General features: G+C 51.0%; 3 protein-coding genes across 4 annotated transcripts; 1 reads left to right on the forward strand and 2 right to left on the reverse strand.

The window, feature by feature from the left end:
* The first annotated feature begins 602 nt into the window (after positions 1–602).
* Positions 603–6,089, forward strand: Drp1 (dynamin related protein 1). Of its 2 annotated transcripts, XM_003746087.1 has the most exons (11): positions 603–812; positions 1,994–2,107; positions 2,210–2,321; positions 2,442–2,732; positions 2,854–3,282; positions 3,395–3,883; positions 3,981–4,099; positions 4,417–4,449; positions 4,764–4,976; positions 5,168–5,440; positions 5,542–6,089. In XM_003746087.1, the coding sequence occupies exons 1-11, from the start codon at positions 711–713 to the stop codon at positions 5,596–5,598; spliced, it is 2,232 nt and encodes a 743-aa protein (XP_003746135.1). In that variant the 5' UTR covers positions 603–710; the 3' UTR covers positions 5,599–6,089. The 2 variants fall into 2 exon arrangements, with proteins under 2 accessions (XP_003746135.1, XP_028968136.1); XM_029112303.1 differs by lacking the exon at positions 4,417–4,449.
* A 475-nt stretch (positions 6,090–6,564) lies between these two features.
* Positions 6,565–7,974, reverse strand: l(1)G0004 (RNA-binding protein pno1). Its single transcript, XM_003746088.1, has 4 exons — positions 7,779–7,974; positions 7,395–7,486; positions 7,189–7,314; positions 6,565–7,013 (listed from the first exon to the last, which is right to left on the reverse strand). Exons 1-4 carry the CDS (start codon positions 7,858–7,860, stop codon positions 6,612–6,614), a joined length of 702 nt encoding a protein of 233 aa, XP_003746136.1. The 5' UTR covers positions 7,861–7,974; the 3' UTR covers positions 6,565–6,611.
* A 934-nt stretch (positions 7,975–8,908) lies between these two features.
* Positions 8,909–13,388, reverse strand: LOC100907578 (potassium/sodium hyperpolarization-activated cyclic nucleotide-gated channel 2). The gene is made up of 11 exons (XM_003746193.2): positions 13,148–13,388; positions 12,032–12,140; positions 11,568–11,833; positions 11,220–11,319; positions 10,952–11,118; positions 10,688–10,837; positions 10,254–10,516; positions 9,877–10,095; positions 9,487–9,781; positions 9,141–9,331; positions 8,909–9,049 (listed from the first exon to the last, which is right to left on the reverse strand). The coding sequence occupies exons 1-11, from the start codon at positions 13,386–13,388 to the stop codon at positions 8,909–8,911; spliced, it is 2,142 nt and encodes a 713-aa protein (XP_003746241.2).
* Positions 13,389–16,278: the final 2,890 nt, after the last annotated feature.

Below are 16,278 nucleotides of genomic sequence, written 5' to 3' on the forward strand. Positions count from 1 at the left end.
CGAGAGCCGTTGGGAGCAACACGAGGTACTTGAGGACCATGCTCTCACAGCGCTGCGCAGAACAAGTCGGCTCCGGAATCTCCACGCAGATTTGGAGAATCGGAGCTTCTCCGCGCCCCTGCCGCTCTGGATTGTGAATCCTGTCCGGCACGGGAGTATCAGCCAATCGACCCCACGACACTTATACGGTACCGACAGGGATTGCGAGCGACGGGAGAAAATCATCCACGGACACTTCCGATGAATTCAGGATAAGTAAAAATCAGGTCCGGTCCCCTGCCTGTGACGAGTCGAGGACTCTCGTTAATGAAGGAGTCCCTAGCAGAGATCATCAGCATCACCGATGTCAATTGACTTGTCTGCGACAGCGGTAATTTCTACGCAGAGCGAAGGTCTCTCGAGAAGTTCGCCCGTCTCGTTTCCAGAGATACATACCTGGATACAGGTCCGCTTCATTCCTCAGCACAGCTTTCTCGCGCTCTCGTACATTCCGCGCTCAGCACCTACCGAGCCGGTAACGAGTGTCATTCGAAGAGAGGAGGCGCTGTAGTCGATCGCCATCTTGTTTTGCCGTCGGTTGGTCCACTATCCACTAGAGTCGCGGACGACGGACGACCCTCTCATTGAGAGGACCCCGGAATTTTTTGTCAGGCAGAAACGTCCCTCGCTAATCGCTCCGAGTCCAGCCGACTTTCTCGTGCGGAGGCGCCATGGAGGCTCTAATTCCGGTCATCAATAAGCTCCAAGATGTTTTCAATACAATCGGAACAGATGCGATTCAACTGCCGCAGATAGTCGTTGTCGGAGCGCAGGTATGAAGTTCTTCCAATGAGTTTCCGTTCTCCCGTCACTCGGGTCTCTCAATGGCTTGGATACGGCTCCTCGGGGGATCTTTCGAGGAGGAACGCTCCGCGAGCCGGTGTCTAGGGCGAGCGCCTGTGGGTGAACCAGCGTTCGACCTTGCATTAGATCCACCTTTGTCAGAAAATCATTCGCCGGCTCTCGCAGAATCCAAGCTCGATCGGATGTGGAGGACCGTCGTGCAATTCGTAGCCCAGATCGCGTTCCGCTTGCGGAGAAAGTTTGCGGACGAGAGGAGCGATAATGACATCCGTGGCTCATTTCTCATGGTTGGCATCAGCGCAAGAATTTTGCGACGCAAACGAGGAAATGAACAAGTTTCTGAACTGGAATCCTGCCGAAGCGACCAGTCGGAGCATTCGGAGCGTCGAAATTCTAATGAGTGAGCATAACGACGGAGGGAGCACTTGCTCAGTCAGAGGGAGCCATCGACCCTTTTTAACTTTTCGAACGGATAAGGCTTGCGAGATCTCCCCTGCGAGGGTCCCGCTGCCTCAGCGGAGGTTGTTGGCCTTGGAGCCAACAAGGACCTCAGAGCTTGACATTCGTAGCTGGCGAGGCGGAAAGTTCGGGGATAAACACTCTGGGTCCGTCTCTCAATTCCGTTGCGTGCTGGGAAACTCGGAATTTTCGAGCAGATATCTGGTAAATCGTCGTCCAGCGTGATGTCATTGTGGAATTCTCCTCGCGTGATTGGCCAGAGACGCAGGCCTCATCCGAATCGCCTCCTTGAGCCCTCATCATCGCGTTATCCCGCATAACGAGCATTCCTGCTTTTGTCGTGCGCTTCAGAGTGCGGGCTTTTGTGCGGGGCTGGGGTTCGGGGTAATCCCGATTTGGAGAATGATACTCTCTAATCATGGGGGAAAGTTCCAGCCTCTAGAATACGGGTTAGTCCGACTTCCCCTTCGCAGTTCATGAGAGTCCACATCGTTTTATCCGAAAAGGAACGAGAGCGATGCAAGAAGCGACGACGGCGATAACCTCCACAGGGCGCTAGTACCTTACTTAGTACATCGCCATAATTAATGAAATGGAAACCAGAAGAGAAAAGACGTGAACGAACATAAGAACCGTATATCTGTCTGAAGAAATTGACCGTCCTAGGTCTAATTCCCGATATACATTACAGAGCTCAGGCAAGAGTTCAGTCTTGGAAGCCATCGTCGGGAAAGATTTCCTGCCAAGAGGATCTGGAATCGTCACCCGGCGACCCTTGGTGCTCCAACTGGTTCATGTTGCCAAGGTGAGTCACGAGATTAGCTCATGAGGAAAAAAATCTGTCTTCTGCTGACGATCCGTCTGTGACATCGGATGACATCGACCAATAATCGCTCGGCTCTCCTAGGATGACAACTCCTACCGATGTGCCGATGAGGGGACACTGAATCTGGATGAATGGGGAAAATTCCTCCACACCAAGAACAAAATTTTCACAGATTTCGATGAGATCCGAACAGGTAACTTCTCCTCTTGTGTCCTCGATCGATATCCGGTGCGGGAATCAAGTTCCGTACAGAATGCTCGGAGCCCGAGTGTTTCCGAGAGTCGGGTGCTCAACCTTCGTCGTTCCATTTCAGAAATCGAGAATGAAACTGTTCGATTATCCGGAGCGAACAAAGGAATTTGTCCTGAAGCCATCAACCTGAAAATTTTCTCTAACAAAGTTGTAAACTTGACGTTGGTCGATCTTCCTGGCCTGACGAAGGTCCCCGTGGGCGATCAACCCGAGAATATTGAGAACCAAATCAAAGAACTCATTTTCAAATATACGGTGAACCCGAACTCTATCATCCTTGCGGTGACCCCGGCAAACACAGATTTCGCAACCTCTGAAGCGATCAAATTAGCTCGAGATGTCGATCCAGAAGGTGAGTCACGCCCTCGCAGGATCTGCTTCATACCGGAACCAGATAGTTCCCGAGCTGGACTGAATGAGATATCTGAGGATAAATATAAAAATATCTGACGGAAAAATCGGTTCTTTCCCAGGACGCCGCACCTTGGCCGTCATCACGAAACTGGATCTGATGGACGCCGGCACAGATGCCGTGGACGTACTGTGCGGTCGCGTGATTCCCGTGAAGCTGGGAATTATCGGCGTCGTGAATCGCTCTCAACAGGACATCAACGAGAGGAAGAGCATTTCGGATGCGTTGAAAGATGAAGCGAGTTATCTGCAGCGCAAATATCCAGCTCTCGCAAACAGGAATGGAACTCCGTATCTCGCGAAAACGCTGAACAGACTTCTGATGCATCACATCCGCGACTGTTTGCCTGAGCTGAAAACACGTGTCAACGTCATGATTTCCCAATTCCAACAACTCTTAAATTCATACGGAGAGGCTGTCGAGGACAAGGGACAGACACTGTTACAAATAATCACCAAATTCGCCTCTGCCTACTGTTCCACCATTGAAGGTGAGGATTGCACTCCTTATTTTTCCGTCCTCATACGCGTCTGGACTAGATTCCTATCGCATCGCTTCAAATAGTGAGGGGAAATACCGTAGTTAATCAATGACCGTTGCAGGCACCGCGCGTAACATCGAGACGACGGAGCTGTGCGGCGGGGCTCGAATATGTTATATTTTCCACGAGACGTTCGGAAGGACCCTGGACGGCATTGACCCGCTGGCGGGTTTGACCACACTTGATATTCTGACGGCCATTCGGAACGCGACAGGTCCCCGTCCAGCGCTTTTCGTCCCGGAAGTGTCCTTCGAACTCCTCGTGAAACGTCAAATCCGGAGATTGGAAGAACCATCTTTGCGGTGCGTGGAGCTTGTGCACGAGGAAATGCAACGAATAATCCAACATTGTGGCATCGAAGTACAACAGGAGATGCTCCGGTTCCCGAAACTACACGAGTCCATCGTCGAGGTTGTGACCCAGCTCCTGAGACGGCGGCTTCCCCCAACTAATTGCATGGTCGAGAACATGGTGGCCATCGAGTTGGCTTACATCAACACGAAGCATCCCGACTTCCACGATGCTGTCCTGGTGCGAGGTCTCTCGAAGGGTGGGTAGTCCACGACATCTGGGTTTGTGATTCGGACTGCTCGTGACGGCGACGCCTCCTGCTCAGTCGTTCTTAATTGATTTCCTTCTTCGAGCAGGTCTCCTCGAGGAGAAACGTACCATCAAGAGCTCCCTGTCTGGCGCGGGTGAGTCAGCGAGCGCTGCTAACGGTGTCGGTGAAGGTGCCGTCAACGGTGAAACGAAAATCATCAACAAGGTCAGTACCCAATCGCCCCCCCATCCTTCCCGGCATTGAATCGTTCAGTGCAGATGTTCCCGTTTGGCATCGGTGCTCTGGTCCTCTTTCATCTGCTCGACGGTGTTGGTTGGCTTCGTTCAGATCGTCTCATCGTATTCGAGTCATATTCACGGGAAATTGTCCCGCCTCATTGACACACCGAGTAGATAGGAAAGCTGATCTTCGCAATTCCATTCGTATGATCATGCTGCCATTCCCCTCCTCGCCTTATCAGCTGAAGACCTCGAAGTTGAGAACAATGGACATTCATTGACATTGGTTCCGGTTTATTTTAGCTCAGGGATCGATCCCCAGGCAGGCTGGTCAGGGTACGATTTAATTTTAGAGTGTTCTTCCGAGAAGTGCTGGTCTAGGCTTCACAGCGAGAGTGTGCACGGCAATTATCTCGACGCTTGCGATTGCTTGGCGACGACCTAAAGCACCCGGTCTAGTGAAGCCGAGAGATTCTTGGAGCACGAAGAGGCTTCCTGAGAAAGACGTTAAAAACTATTCAGAACTCCGTGTCTCCCGAGAAGAGACCGTTGAAGTTTCCCCCCGCATTATGCATGCTGAATCTGCCTGAGCTATCTAAGGGCTGCGGCTTTCGGAAACCGATGGAGATACTCATTTCATTTTTTTCCAGAGTACCTCCCTGAGGGCATTTAATGCGAGCCAAGAAAACGCAGCCGCGTCTTCTGGTATCCAAACCGCGATGCCCATCTCGGCAGGAGGCTTCCTAGCCAACCTGATGGGGACGGCTTCCTCGGGTCAAAACACCCCTGCTCAAGGAGGAACGCCAGCTCATACTCTTGCACTCAATAGCCCCGCAAAGCCCGTTAATCTTCTCCCAGAAGTTGTGAGTAGAGCCGTATAATTCCCAAGGATCATGCGGTCAGGGTTCCCAGAGCCTTCGTATCACAGAGCTATCAGTACGAAGAATCATCGAAGATTCAATCAAATCAGGCCGAAATCCGTCCGGAGATTCGAGAGAGCGGGACCAGAGCCCTGGATGTTGAAATTGAGGCGTTGCCACGATCTTAATTACAGCCAATAACAGCACCCGCACGCAAACTGTCGCCGAGGGAGCAGCACGACTGCGAGGTCATTGAGAAACTCATCAAGAGCTATTTCCTCATCATTCGAAAAAGCATTCAAGACTCCGTGCCCAAGGCAATCATGCACTTCCTGGTGAACTACGTCAAGGATAATCTCCAGTCTGAGCTCGTGACCCACCTCTACAGACATGACGAGTTCAACACGCTTCTGTCTGAAAGCGACCACATTGGGGCTCGCCGAAAAGAGGCCATCGAAATGGTCAAGGTGAGTTCGAATGGTCGACGAGTCAGCGAGTAGAGTTTCCCGCCGTCTGGCATCCCCCAGCTGTCGAAAACCCCGTCTGATCCTTTCCGTTCTTCTTCCAGGCTTTGCAGCGAGCTAGTTTGATCATTGGCGAGATTCGCGAGACGCATATGTGGTAGACAAGGAGCGGATCGTCGACGAACATGATTACGTTTAATGTTGCACATAAAAGTGTTGGATTGCATGTCAGGGCGAAGTCTCATATGAGAGGATCTTGGCTCCTGTGCAGCTTCTGATCGTTATCACGTCCACGTTCACCGACGTACCCCCCTCTCAATGCACTCATTCACGGGAGTCTGTGGAAGTGTTCGATAAACAACTCTGCTGAAGTGTGGTACGGCTTATTAGACCAGCGAGCTGGCAGAAGAGTATTAGTTCGGTGAGCCGCATCGCGTCCGGTCGCCATCTTCGACTCAATGATAATTCTGATGGACGAGTGCCGCGATGCAGGCTCTCACCTGATTCAAAGCGCTGCAGCCGTCGCTTCCGAAACAGTCGATTGTACATACAATGCTCGGGATGACTGCGAAATCATTCTTCGGAGTGGTCTACGGTTTTTTGCAGAAATAAAGTGTGATCATGTTAGGGACGCGCCAGACAGAAATTCGGAGTTTTCAATCATCTCCTGTTCACCGAACTCGAGCTTCCGGGTTCCTCGAAATTGTCTGATTGAAACCGATCCGATTATGATACATTCGTCTGAAAAGTCTCCCAACTCGATTTCCTCCCGGGAATGTTCGGAATTTCATTCTGATACCCGGTACCGAGCTCAGTCGAAGATTTTCTTCGTTTCGGCCGTTCATTAAGCGTCGTGGCTCGTACCCTAGAAGGATCGCGGGTTGCGGCAGCTGCTCCTAGGGCTCTGAATATCGGAAATTTATGCATATGCATCGAGAAGCCATCGGATCGTGTCCAGAGTGATGAATGAAATTGAAAAAAATTGAGAGAAATTAAGCATCAGTATGGGACATGGATGCTTCCTCGCGGAGACGCTCAGATGCCTGGCTAGGGGGGGGGGTCAGAGGAGAAATCATGGAACGACCCAAGTTTCCCAAATCTTACTCGATCAGAGCTGAGGGCAGTCATAGGACACAGCGATTTATTTACAGTTCTTGACGAGTACCTATGCAAATCACAGCCTCTGGGAAACTCGTGCAGCCAAGGAGCGCATGTTGCCGTAAACTTTACTCGGAGGTTTTCCGAGGATGAGATTGCATATCGCCGTGCGCGCAGCACGTATGTTTTGGAAGGAACCGAGGATATGGATTTTATTGTCGGCAAGGACAATCCGAGTCTTCGTGGAGTTCTCAATGGTGAATTTTGTCCGACCTCCTTTACCAGCCAGGCGTCCGATGCATCGAGAAAGATGATCACCCTTCAGAGTTTTCACGTCCTCCACCTGGAAGGTCTCAATGAAGAGCTCGTCGAGCCTGAGCAAAGCCAAGGCATCATCAACATCGAAACCGAGCGCGAATGCTCGAACGAAATCCTCTCCTCGCTGTAGACCACCACTCTCGGTGGTTTTCGCCGAAGCCTGCGAAACGGGAGTTCAAGAACTTTAGAAATATCAGTGCAGTGCCTGAGGACATCATGCAGGATAACAGCAGAAAGGATAATTTCAGACAAAAATATTGGTGTAATTATCATCAGGAATAGGTCGAGCCCGTTCCACCTGCACCGTCATCCCGGGAAGTTCATGAATATCGTACCTTCAGCTCAACGGTGAATTTTTTGGGAACGTAGCGAACCATAAGAGCAAGATGCTCCACCAGAGGCGTAAATATTTTGGCCCAGTTCTCTTTCAGAGGAGTCCGTCGATGAGGCGGGATTTGAACCTGGAATTTTGTTCAGGTCAGAGGTTCCGAGTAGAAGCATACGATTTGAATGATTTTTTCAAGAAGTCGCACAAACGAACCTTGCGGATATCGCGAACTGACGCTTGTCCCACGTTCGCCTGCTTCGCGGGAGGGTAATCGATGACAGCTTTGCCGGTTTCGTCGGGTTGTTCTGCAAAACACGGACATCCTCCATCAGATTAACGAGCTTGCCAATGGGACAGGCTCCGAGGGAATAGACGCAGAGGAAGTAGGCTCTTCGATACTCCACAATTGACAGCTGATTCCATCTGTCTCCACCGAAATCGGTCAGCCATGGAGCGATATTACACGGTTATTACACACTGTTCCACGAGCGATCGTTGAGAAAAAAAAATCTTTCCCCGGTTTCGGACATGCGACGGGACAATATACCATAAGGAACCGAGGAATTAATTAGGCGAGAGTGTATATGATGATCTTACCGTCGACTTCCATTTCGAACTTCCTTTTCGAGGCTCGACGTCGTTTCACCTCGACGAAATCATTCTTGGACTCTTCAGCCATGTCAAATGCTCGAGCGATGCAGTCCAGGGGGCGGATACTACTTTTCACAGGAGCACGCACCGTTCGAAGATTGTGGGAACAGCACGTGGTAGCCCTCGCTCGTTGTTTCTGTTTATGAATGATGACGGGTGCTGCTCACAGGCGTGCTTGAGCGAGAAGGATGATCTTGCCTGCTCTGAATACCTCCGGTAGGCGATGTGCAGCCGATCCGGATCGGATCGGAAGGAAGGAGCTTCGGAACACCCCATCGGATGAATGATGGCGAGAATTCGCCGAAAACTCGGAAACTCTTAGCACTTCTACGGGGCCTTTTTTTCCCTCCGTATATCGAAGAGAGAGATCACATGGGATCGACAGACAACCTCTCAGAACGCAATACACTTCAAGAGTATGAATGACTCCTCACAGTATTTAGTATTGCGGGAGAGTCGGCGGTCGTCGGACCAGAAAAAAAAACATTCTAGACGAAGCACGGACATAGAAGTCTAAGAATAGTTGATCGCGCTGGCACGAGAAAGAGGTAGTCTATCCTGCTTTATCATCATCTTCCGCCTGTGCGGATTTGGATTCTTAGAACTCTCTCTGATCTCCGGAGGGAGTCATTATCTACCCTAACAACGTCGATGGCTGCCGTCATCCGGCATCTTGTTCTCCTGGATCTGGGTACATTTAGATTTACTCATCGAACTGAATCTCGTGGCCTCCTCCTCAGCGAGAGTTTAGGACTTTGACTTGAAGAAACAGGAAATCGAGAAGTTGGATAGATGCAATAATTCGTGTGATGTTCGCTCTGTTGACTGTCGCAGCTGAATTTGATTGAGTCTCGGATGCGTCAGCTTGGGACGATGTGCCCGGATTGCGACGAGTCGTTGAAGTAAAACCAATGCCGCACGTCATTGCACAGGAGATCCGCTCCTAGACTTCAGTTTTTTATTTCCTGGACCCAGTCAGAGACCGAATAACAATGAATTCCCGTTCCCAGATATCAATGACTGAAGTTCAATTAAATCTATGCTTTATCCCTGGCATTCTTTTGGCGTGCAGCTCCTCAGAACTGTATGAAGCTCCCGAGCGTCGTGACCGTGTCCTGTTCATTCGTTTGCGGCGATGGCGACTGTTTCGCGTTCGATACGATCTCTGCAGCAAGGGCTCTGATCGCCTCTTGGATGAAGGGAAACTTCTTCAGGACCTGCATCGGATGTTCAAGGCTCATACACTTCGAATACCAGGGGGCGTATGTGTGTTCAATTCTTCAAGAGAGCTGGGGAATTCATTCTCACCTGGTGAAAATCCTCGCTTCTTAATTCCAGGAGGCTGCAGTGAGTCTTCGCCCTCACCGTTGCATTCCTTTTGCACGGCACAAGGATACTCAGCTCACCGAAATACATCCCTCCTCCTAACGTTGTGAGGATTTTCCCGTACTCGTTGGCGACCGTGACTTTCCCCGACTGGATGAAGAACATGTTTGAACCTGGAATTATGATCTTTTAGCCTGCTTCGGGAATTCGAGGAAGGGCCACAATTCCCGTGGTATCGGTCGTTTCCTCCCTCATCATGATTTGGGAACTATACTACCCTAAAAGTATCAGGAAAGAAGTCTTCGAACGTCGATCGCGTCGCACCTACCGAGAGTCCCAAATTTCGTTATGAGATCATCGGGTTGGAAAAAGTTGAATCTCAACCTCGTGACGAGCTCGTTGACGAAGTGAGGATCCGCTTTCGCGAAGAACGGTACCGATCGCACGGTCTCCTCGCAGTTGTGTCGCATTACTACCTCCTTCAATGGATCCGAGAGTGTGTTCAAGATCTTGCTTTCATTGAAAACATGGCCTTGATACCTCTGATCAAAGTAGTCTCTAACTCGAACTCTGAGCTTTGCGGGGAATCTCCGAAACGTCATGTAGTCCTCGATCTCTTGCATCTATAGCAAAATAGGGGTTGCTAGCTGAGCAGGCGGGCTCTCGGGTCATGGGTCGAATACAGTGTCGATTAACGCATCGCCGTCAAAGAGCTTACTTTCTGTCTGTGAAGCTTGCGAGAGGCATCTACGTGCTGCCACATCGTGGCGATATTGGCCAGAATCAACGCGTACCCCGAAGTCCCCGTCACCATGCCCCACAGGGTGAACCACATATCGACCAGGGTTTCGGGCGTGGATCTTCCGAAACCTATCCCGAATGTCTGAGATACGGCGTTGAACAAGGACCACGACCATTGCTCGAACCAGGGGGCGTTCTGTGGATTGAGAGAGAACGGTACAGAGAGTGAATTCGTCCTGCAACCTCATGTTCCTTCCTTATGTGGCCCTAAATATATGCCTATATGATTGCGCTAAGCTCTCTGAAATCGCTAGGCTGTATTATACTTGTAACCCGAGTTATATCTTTACCAACCTGGAGTTTACTGATCGAAATCCAAGATTTCGGAGGAAAGCCGAGGCAGTGATTGACGAGGAATTGCATGCAGCCATTCCAGTGTGATACAATGACCATTAAGAGCGCCAGACTCAAAACTCGCGCGTACATGTATTCCTGAGCGTAAAATATCTTCTGACACCGCGGCAAGTACCGGTAGAGCCGACAGAGCCGAAGGATTCGAAGCATTGCGAGCACCTTAACCGCCTGCGCTACGGCATCGTTCGGATGTACATCAAGATCTGAATTAAAAGAAACATGCAATTTCAGCTCGATGGACTGCTATCGCTGACCTTTCATTACTCTGATGTAAGAGAGCTTCTAGAGCTGTCTGTGCAGACGACTCCGGCGCCGGGCCTCTCCTCCGTCCCGGTTTCGATATAGGGGAGCCATGACGTCAGGGTCGAACTCACGAGTAGCAGTTTGTAGAATTATAATTATGCTATAATCGAAGGGGACCGTTGACAACAGATCGACGGCGAACCAGCCCCTGATATAATTTCTCCGAATTTCTTGTGGCTTCATTTTCAGTGTTGCGACCGCCGTGTGTTCCTCGATATATCCTATCGAGAATTAGAAAAATGTTAGATTGAACTCGCACGGATATATATAGTCGAAAAATTCGACTGCTCCTGAAAATCCTGACCGATCGGAGAAACTCGAATATTTATCCGAACCTGTCCAGAAGTTGAGTAGGATATCCACGGCGAATATAATATCCAGGATAACATTGAGTATGAGAAGTTCGATCGGGTCCAGGACATCCGGGAAGAAAGCAGCATTCAAAGGTGCCTCAACGAGAACAATGACGACCAGTAATATGATAAAAAGATCCCATTTTTGCCTGTGGATGAAAATTTGGTCAGCTCGATCTTGACTCGGAATCGCCGCCTCCCCCCCTCCTGAGCTCAATCTCTGCCTGTATGTCTTGAACGGTAACGCCACCTGCGGGGATTGGAGGGATGGATGACCCATGGATGATAGCACGCCTTGTCGTCGACGCGATCACCCGGGAACACTTTGAGGCATCCTTTGCGATTCTTCGCTGGGAAGAAGAATCCTTGTACCTGACGTTGAATCAGGCCTCGGCAGAAAGCGGCGTTCTCCTCCGTTCCCAAGAGCGGAGATTGTGGCTCGGGCGAGCATCTTCCTTCTGTCGCGGGAGTTGACGCTTTGAAAGACGTTGTTGTGAATAATCCGCTCAATGCCACTACCGGCCGCCTCAGAGAGTTTTCCATTAGGCTATGAGCCAGATATCACTGAGCGTCGCGATTAGGTATTCCCGCGACTCACCTCGTGAATTCGGTGGAGAAGTTTTGCCATTATTCAAAATCGGTTTATCGATTCCGTATTTGCAGAAGTCATACTGTGCTTGCCAGGGTTTGTCGCCGAAGTTTGAGTTCAGTCGGGACGGCGTTGTCGCATCGCTGGACGCGTCCGATTTTTCGCCGCCCAGAAAGCTTGGATCAAGATTCGCGACTTTCTCTGGCTGCGATGACAGCCTATTTTGCCAAATTGCGCGGAAGTTCCCTCTTGTCATCGGCATGACAGAATGAACTCTGTGGGAAAGAGAGGGATGAATTACTCTGAGAATCTCAAATCGAAGAAGGAACGCAACATTTTTCGTAAATGATAAATGACCGATTCGACGCTAGAAGTCGAATTAGAGCGAAAGTCTCTCTCGCGAGCGAATCAGAACGATCCTACGCATTGGAGAGGTTCTGGAGGTCCGACATAAATTCGGAAGAGTCACTCACCCAACGGTGTAGTAGCACTGGTCGTCGTCCTGAGACTCTCCTGCGTCTGCCGAGAATTTGAAGTGAAGAGATTCGGTCAGTGGCATGATTCCACCGAAGTACGCGCTCGCTAGAAGAAGGATCGAGCCGATAAATTGAGACCACTGTCACCTCGGAGCTGGCTTCCTCTGCGCCACACTCAGCAGACCTACAGCCTGCGTCTCCTTCTGACGCTAGGAACGAATTTCCGGGTCGACGCCGACAGCTGAGTTTTCCTCCATGGCTTGCATAACTGTGCGACAGAGCTCTAGTCCAACCGAGCAGGACCTGACGACTTCACAACCGAACGGACCGATAGGATGTGACTTTCGGGTTTCAGCCCGAGGCTATCGATTAAAAAGTCTGACGATCGCCCCACGCGGTTCAAATCCTCGGGGGCTAGTCCGGGGCTCGTCAGACGATATAATCGACTCGCGCTCAAACTCGACTACCACGCTGCGCAGCGAAGGTGATGCGTTTATACGGAACTTTATCCAAAACTCTCTCCCCGGTTTTTCAGATCTCGCACTACTGTTCCCGACCCTGTCGCTTTCCGGAAGCTTTCTTCCCGTGGAGGAAGATCACAGACGCTCCGCGCCCCAAGTATTGACCGGCGACCGCTTACTCAGAATCTCGAACCGTGAAAATGCAGAATTAGGAAGGAAATCATTCCAATGTCCGGATTCGATCGACGACAATCGGGTCACAAAATCGATTGTTACCGGCTCTTCGTCTGAAGAGTTTTTCTTCAGTGGCGGACCGTCCGAGCTGCTGCGAGGACTGTTCCGAGAGCGGGGGCAGCTCCTCTCAGCGCATGGCTTCATTAAACGTCCCGCCGCAGCGTCCGCCGTTGACGATTCACCCAGGTAAGCCAGGTGCTCGAACTGGGACAGAGCGGTCGCTTTTCTTGACGAGCACGACACGAAACACAACTCCAATGGCATCTAGAGCCGACAGCGGGTGTCCGCCTAATGAAGCCATTTCTCCTCTCGGGTGGATTCGGTGGGACTTGAGTGTGTTCGTTCTTCTTCATGGCAACTCACCTGCAGTCGGACCCAAATCCGAGAGGGGACCCTTAGAATCCACGGCTGTACTCACCGCGCAGCTCTAGAACAGCGTCGTAGGAGCTACCTAGAAGAAAATCGGGTGGCGGGATTCCGGCGAGGAGCAGTCGATCGCCGGCCGCCACAATCGAAACTGGACAGAGTGAGTGTCGCTGAAAATCCATTGCAACACTCAAAGCCTCAACAAAGAACTTGGTATCGACAATGTCCATCGGCTTCAGAGTTCGTTTGTATGGATCGTCTCGGAACTGCCGATTTTGGTCCTTCCCGATCATCGTCCTGGTCGGCATCCTCTCTAACGCCACGAGCTCCGATCCTACCGGCGCGTGAGTCCGCGCAAAAACATATCGGTCTAGAAAGAAACGATAGACACGGTACCGCGATAGCGAAACTTGCTCACCATGATTGCACGAGGACTCATCACGAGTGGAGCAACCCCCTCGATCAGGGAGCTCCACCCAATCGTTGAACATGAGCGGAATTTTTCGCTCGATGAGAATCTTATGCCTCGAATTCCGAGGGCTCGCTCAAAGAAAAATGCATGTCTCAAAAATGCACTCACTGGCAGCCGAGCTCACCACAGGGGAAATCCCGGTACGGCACCCGCACGACAAAATCGGCTACGTGCGATCTGATCTGTAGCTCGGTCTACACTGAACGCTCCCGGAGTATAGGTTGTTCGATTCGGCTCTATGTGTGTGAAGATCCGACGGATTGCGGTGTGGGAGAAGTTTCAAGTAGACGTTCGGTTCGCTTTTTCGGACTGGCCTGGTCATGCGAGCTCCTCGTTCGTAACGTGTTCGGATCGTTATAGGTTGTGTTCGAGTGCACCTGTCGCGAACCAGAGAGCGCTATTCCTTTCCGGTCAATCAAATCCTTCCCTGAGCGTCCGGACGATCGTGAACTCGAATCAATAGAGGCTGTAGACACCTGAGTGAGACTTATTTTCGGAGTCTGGGCCCCCCACTTGGATGAATCTTGATGAGGGCATAAGAGGATCGACGGCGCTGATGCCTTCCTTAATGGTTTCGCCTCGTGAGGTAAATCGATCTATCCATTACGAACAAGACGTATGAATCATATCGGGAACAATCAATCGGAAGTCTGAGATCGAGAAGGTTGCCGTGCCCGATACGGTTGTCGAAATCTCCACAATCTCCAGGAGTGTGCGCAACGAAACATTGCGTCAGTGGAACGGTGGGCTATAGCTTGACCATTTTATGTCTGACCGTAACCGATTCATTTTGCACGAGACTATCGTCACACGCAAAATGGAGTCAGAAACACTTCGAGAGGCTGCGCCCGAGTCCCTGCAAGGGAAGGGAGAAGATGGAATACTTGATCCATAATTGATTCAGGAGGACGAGCTGCCCTTCAAGTCCCCCCGATCCCTCAAGTTAGTCATTCCACGTTCATCACGGATATCTAGAGGCATTCGGGTCAACAAGATCGGATGTTCTCCCTCATTGACATGAAGAACGGTAGAATAGCCGGGAGTCGCGAGTTTTGGGAGTCTGATAACTTTGATCCTGGTTTCTGGGACCAAGTCTTACCTTACGGGCGGTTTTTCGATCGATAACGGCCGAGAGAGGCGATAGGTGTTGTGTGATGATTGATAACATACAGAGGCTTTCGGAGACTTTCAGAAGTACCTAGTTCGGTACGGCTGAGTTGTCACTTGAGCCTCGGATCGCAGCCGACGAGATAGTCGAGTGTTTGGCGGGCCCTAAGCTCCGAGTATAGGCCGCACTCTTTCTCAGCCATGGATAATTCCGCACGAGCGGAAACCTTCCTGCCATGCGGGAGGGGTGGAGGGCTCGCCCCCATACGACGAAAGATGCTCGAGTCCGACAAGGCTTCACTCATCACCCTGTCGCCGCCTTGATTTGCTTTTTTCCTGAAAAACGGCTGAAGCGGCTTCTGAAGGTACTTTGTGTTCGAGTCGTCCGCCTCCTCGTCGAATACAGACCCCAGATGCTCGCGCCTCGAAGTCACGAGGCTTGAGCCTCACATCGCGGAGGACCTTCGATACCCTGCCGGTCTAGCTGGGACGAGCGTAGCACTCTAAGTCATGCAATCTCTCTTTTCGCTAGCCGCATGAATCTGCGGGAGGAATCGGCTCATGATGTCTTTTCCTGAGACAGGGATGCATCAACAGCTGCAGAAGATTTCATAGTGAGATTTTCACTCCGCGTGATGGAGAGCTCCATATTTCGTCGACACACCCCCTTCGATGCTTTTTTCTTCCTGCACTCGAATGACAATTAGGTCTGTCCTACTCCTCGCTCCTCTTTTAACGACCACCGTGAATGTGGAACGCTGAGATCGGTTAATGTGAGTGTCATCAGGAATCAGAATCCTTTGGGGTCGCTATTACGTATCGAAATATTTGTCTCGCTGGATGCTTGTCGGAAGAAACAGAGTTATTGACGTAACGGGCTCTGACAGCCGAGAAAAGCTGTCTTCCAGTACTGGGTCAAGGTGTTCTGCGGTTCGGCGCGGATACATGACGCAACGATTTCTGCTCGCCGTTCTTCCTACTAACGGCGATCGGCTCTCCTCTCAGGAAGATCTCGACGTTCAAACATTCAGCGAAAGGAGGAGCATCGAAAAAGTTCCACGTGAACTTGTGTGAGCTAATTTGGACAAAGGATTCGAAATTCTACAGACTACAGTACCCTTTCACCGCTTGGCGCAATTGCGGGGCGCTCGAGACTGCCGAAATGTGAAATCTCGAAAGGGTCTCGGGATCGGAAGAGCGCCACGGCATCTCAAGCTCTACGGACGCCTCAGAATTCGGAACGATCTGCTTTGAGGGGGGGGGGCATTACCGTGCGCTCAATTCGGCTATCCCGTCGAGACTCGGCATCCTCTGTTTCAGCCAATCTAGGTCGGTGTACGGGGGGAGAAAACTAATTCGAGTTATGGACAAAGTCTCCTGGAAAGTCTATGGAGAATAGCCGACGACCGAAGCGTTGAACGAGCCACTCGCAGAGATCCGGAATCTCTTTGAAAAAGGTTCCCGGCGGACAGACAATAACGGGCAATAATTGAAGACTTCCGGATGCAGTGGCAGATCCAGAGAGGGGTGGGGGCAAGGGTGCCATGGCCCTCTCCAATAATCTTCGGTCCAAGTATTACAGCCTAGGTCGCGCGGGGGGGGGC

This window comes from Galendromus occidentalis, unplaced genomic scaffold (assembly GCF_000255335.2).
Source record: "Galendromus occidentalis unplaced genomic scaffold, Mocc_1.1 scf7180000077488, whole genome shotgun sequence".
Taxonomy (NCBI): domain Eukaryota; kingdom Metazoa; phylum Arthropoda; class Arachnida; order Mesostigmata; family Phytoseiidae; genus Galendromus; species Galendromus occidentalis.

What these genes read in the sequence shown, in the direction of transcription:
- Drp1 (XM_003746087.1), top strand. Translation starts at nt 711, where the DNA reads ATGGAGGCTCTAATTCCGGTCATCAATAAGCTCCAAGATGTTTTCAAT. An exon ending in TTTCGATGAGATCCGAACAG is followed by an intron (nt 2,322 to 2,441) that starts GTAACTTCTCCT and finishes GTTCCATTTCAG; the next exon opens with AAATCGAGAATGAAACTGTT. An exon ending in AAACGAAAATCATCAACAAG is followed by an intron (nt 4,100 to 4,416) that starts GTCAGTACCCAA and finishes GGTTTATTTTAG; the next exon opens with CTCAGGGATCGATCCCCAGG.
- LOC100907578 (XM_003746193.2), bottom strand. Translation starts at nt 13,388, where the DNA reads ATGATCGGGAAGGACCAAAATCGGCAGTTCCGAGACGATCCATACAAA. An exon ending in TTCTCCACCGAATTCACGAG is followed by an intron (nt 11,320 to 11,567) that starts GTGAGTCGCGGG and finishes TCTTCTTCCCAG; the next exon opens with CGAAGAATCGCAAAGGATGC. An exon ending in GAAGCGAGGATTTTCACCAG is followed by an intron (nt 9,050 to 9,140) that starts GTGAGAATGAAT and finishes CATCCGATGCAG; the next exon opens with GTCCTGAAGAAGTTTCCCTT.